This window comes from Propithecus coquereli, unplaced genomic scaffold (genome assembly GCF_000956105.1).
Source record: "Propithecus coquereli isolate 6110/MARCELLA unplaced genomic scaffold, Pcoq_1.0 Scaffold130, whole genome shotgun sequence".
Lineage (NCBI taxonomy): Eukaryota > Metazoa > Chordata > Mammalia > Primates > Indriidae > Propithecus > Propithecus coquereli.
Window position 1 is genome coordinate 5,141,467 of NW_012137192.1, and position 3,160 is coordinate 5,144,626.

A 3,160-nucleotide genomic window follows, 5' to 3' on the forward strand; every position below is an offset into this window, starting at 1 on the left:
ATAGTTTCTTTTCCCAAGCAAAAATTTCTAATATCACGCTACAGTTGCATTCTCCCACATTTTCTTCTTTCTTCCCAAACGCTGGAGTAATTCAACACATCTATTACAAAAATATACACACTGGGGCCCAAGCAGAAAGCAGTGTCCCACAATTCTTTATCCTGGCTAGAGTGCTAATCTCTCACAGTTCAGTTAGGTGGATGGCAAACAGAGGAAGGCTTCTCAGTTACCGGCTGAGAAGGACTATTTCAGGAATGTACGTGGAAATGACCCTTCCTGCTGAAAGTTTTCATCTTCTGTCAAATTAGGAAACTTGTATCTTAATTATCTACTGAATTCTCCCTGTCTGTGCTGACTGTTTACTACTTTTTGTGGTCAAGAATCACCACCGCCTGCCTGAGCAAGAGCGAGACCTCGTCTTTACAAAAAATAGAAAAATTAGTCGGGCATGATGCACGTCTGCAGTCCCAGCTTCTTAGGAGGCTGAGACAGGTGGATCACTAGAGCCCAAGAGTTAGTGGTTGTATTGAGGAATGATGACACCACTGCACTCTAGCCCAGGCGACAGAGTGAGACCCTATAAAAAAAAAAAAAATCATCATAAGTATTGAGAATATACCTTTCAGTTTCTCAGTGTTCTGTACCACTTCATTTAGTGCCTCCAAAAGGGCTAGATCCTCCAGTGGACTCCCTTCTTTGAGGCTGTGCTTTTTCCGCTCGGCTTTGCGGCGATTCTTAGATGATCTCCTATTAGAAATTAGATGTTTAGAAAGGGGCTTTCACTGTGCTGAACAAACTAAAATGAATAGGCCTGTGCCAGAGAGTCTACAGATGGTATTTGTATTTCGGGGGAAAAGGATGATGAGGTGTTAAAGCAAAACAGAAAAGAAAATTGGGAGGGGCAAGTCTTATAGGCAGGAAATAATAATGAAAATCCTAAAGAGTCATTTTTTGCCTTAAAGTTTTGATCAAAATACAGAGCAAAATGAGGTTACATCTGGTAAACAGTATTCCCCCCATTATATGCGGTTTCACTTTCCATAGTTTTAGTTACTCAAGGTCAATCATGGCCTGAAAAAAAAATAAATGGAAAATTCCAGAAACGGACAATTCATAAGCTTTAAATTGTGCACCATTATGAGTAACAAGATGAAATCTCATGCCATCCTGCCAGGAACATGAATCCTTCCTTTGTCTAGCATATTAATGCTGTCTACGCTACCCATCCATTAGTGCTTAGGGGATCAGACTAACAGCTGCGGTATGACATTGCTTGTGTCCAAGGAACCCTTACTTTATTTAATAATGGCCCCAAAGTGCAAGAGTAGTAATTCTGGCATATTGTTATACTTGTTCCATTATAGTATAAGTTGTTAATCTCCTGCTGTACCTAATTTATAAATTAAACCTTATCATTAAGGTATGTAGTACAGGAAAACACAACATATTTCAGGTTTAGTACTAGCTGAGGTTTCAGGCATTCACTGGGGGTCTTGGAACATATTCCCCTCATGGATAAGGGGAGAATGCAGTACGCTGGAACAATAAATGAAAGAACAACCAACTTAAATTTTAAAATTAAAAAAGCTAAGAAACTGAAAAGCAACAAAGTAAAATTTAAATAAGAAAATCAGACATACCAGATTGGAATCTGATTATAATAAAGTATGTATGAATCCCATTCTTGCCTGCCTCAGAGGTCTTTAATCATGCCATTTATTCTGTATGGGACTTTCTCTCTCCAACTTTTCTCCCCCCCAAGAGATGAGGTCTTGCTATGTTACCCAGGTTGGAGCACAATAGCTACTCACAGGTGTGATCATAGCACACTACAGTCTCAAACTCCTAGGCTCAAGTGATCCTCCTGCCTCAGCCTTCCATGTAGCTGGGACTATAGGTATGTGCCACCACACTCGGCTTCACCCCAACTCTTAAAAGCCCAGTTCTAATTGCCTTTCTTGCAGTTTTGATCACCACACACAATTTCACAGACCTCCACTCTAAATTCCTAAAGCACAATTCAGTTTAAATATATAATCTTGCATTGTTTAATGTCTTCCAAGCAAGACTATAAGCTCTTATAACTCATATCTCCTTGTAAGTTTCTGGTAACATCCACTGCATCTAGCATGAGTGTTGAAAAATAATTCTGACAAATTACTTTACTGAGTAAAAGTGTAATGACTTCTGTTTATGATCTCTTCCAATCCTGATTTTGAACTGAAGCAGTCTAAAATATTTTTTCTTCATAATCTTTTCATTTTTTTCAGAGCCTACACATTATGGTCACTTAACATTTGTTCAACAAGTAAAAACCAGATATTATATAAATTGAGTGCCCAGTGGAAGTGCCTCATGGGTAATGGGCAAACACACAGGCCACGCAGTCGCAGAAGAAAACATGTCAACACTAAGTCTAATCTGGTGGATGTGCTGAGAAAGTCCTTGCACAACTTCCACATAGCCTTGAAGAATATCCTCCCCAATCCCACTGCACCATCCTAGTAGAAAACCAACCTATTTGGTTCTACTGTCTCCATATGCCCAGGACATGATCAATGTGCAGAATAATCTGATACATACGCTGATATCCTGGAGTTACTATGGGAGTATTTGCCACTCATCTCACTGCCACTCACAATGCTGCTAGTTTCAGAGAAGAGGTCTGACTCTTGACCATGGAGCACCTCATCTTCTAGAAAATAAAAACCAGATGTAGATGAAAACATTGCCTGCTAATGTGGGTTTACCTTCAGGGAGGTGAATAGAATAGAGTCAACTGGGACACATCAAAGGATAGAAGAAAATTATTAAGAAGTTGCTCTCAAAATGAATAATACTAAATACAGTTATTATTACTGTAAATCAGTAGTTTACCAAACTTTTTTCTTTCTTTTTTTATTTTGGAAAACAGGGATTTTGTAAAACACAAAAGTTGTCAGCTGCTCTGCTTGTGGGGAAGTGGGGGGGATGTCTGGTAGAGCTTTTTCCATTCATTCATGGCTGGTCCCGCACCCAAGCCCTTCCCCAACACAAACACAGACATACACGGCCCCTAAGAAGTTTCACAAAGTCCTCAGACTTCACCATAGCACGGTAATCGCATCGCAGGAGGAACACTACGCAGCTCAGACAATGTGTGGTGCTGCTCGCCCTCATT

The 3,160-nt window shown here is 39.9% G+C and overlaps 1 protein-coding gene across 1 annotated transcript in view; it reads right to left on the reverse strand.

Annotated features, from left to right (window-relative positions):
• The window catches only part of IKBKAP (inhibitor of kappa light polypeptide gene enhancer in B-cells, kinase complex-associated protein), a 111,808-nt gene that overhangs the window by 24,120 nt on the left and 84,528 nt on the right, over positions 1-3,160 (reverse strand). The window contains exons 33-34 of the mRNA XM_012638524.1: positions 2,584-2,695; positions 620-747 (exon numbers count right to left, since the gene is read on the reverse strand). Coding sequence (XP_012493978.1) covers positions 620-747; positions 2,584-2,695 — 240 coding nt within the window. The remainder of the gene's footprint in view (positions 1-619; positions 748-2,583; positions 2,696-3,160) is intronic.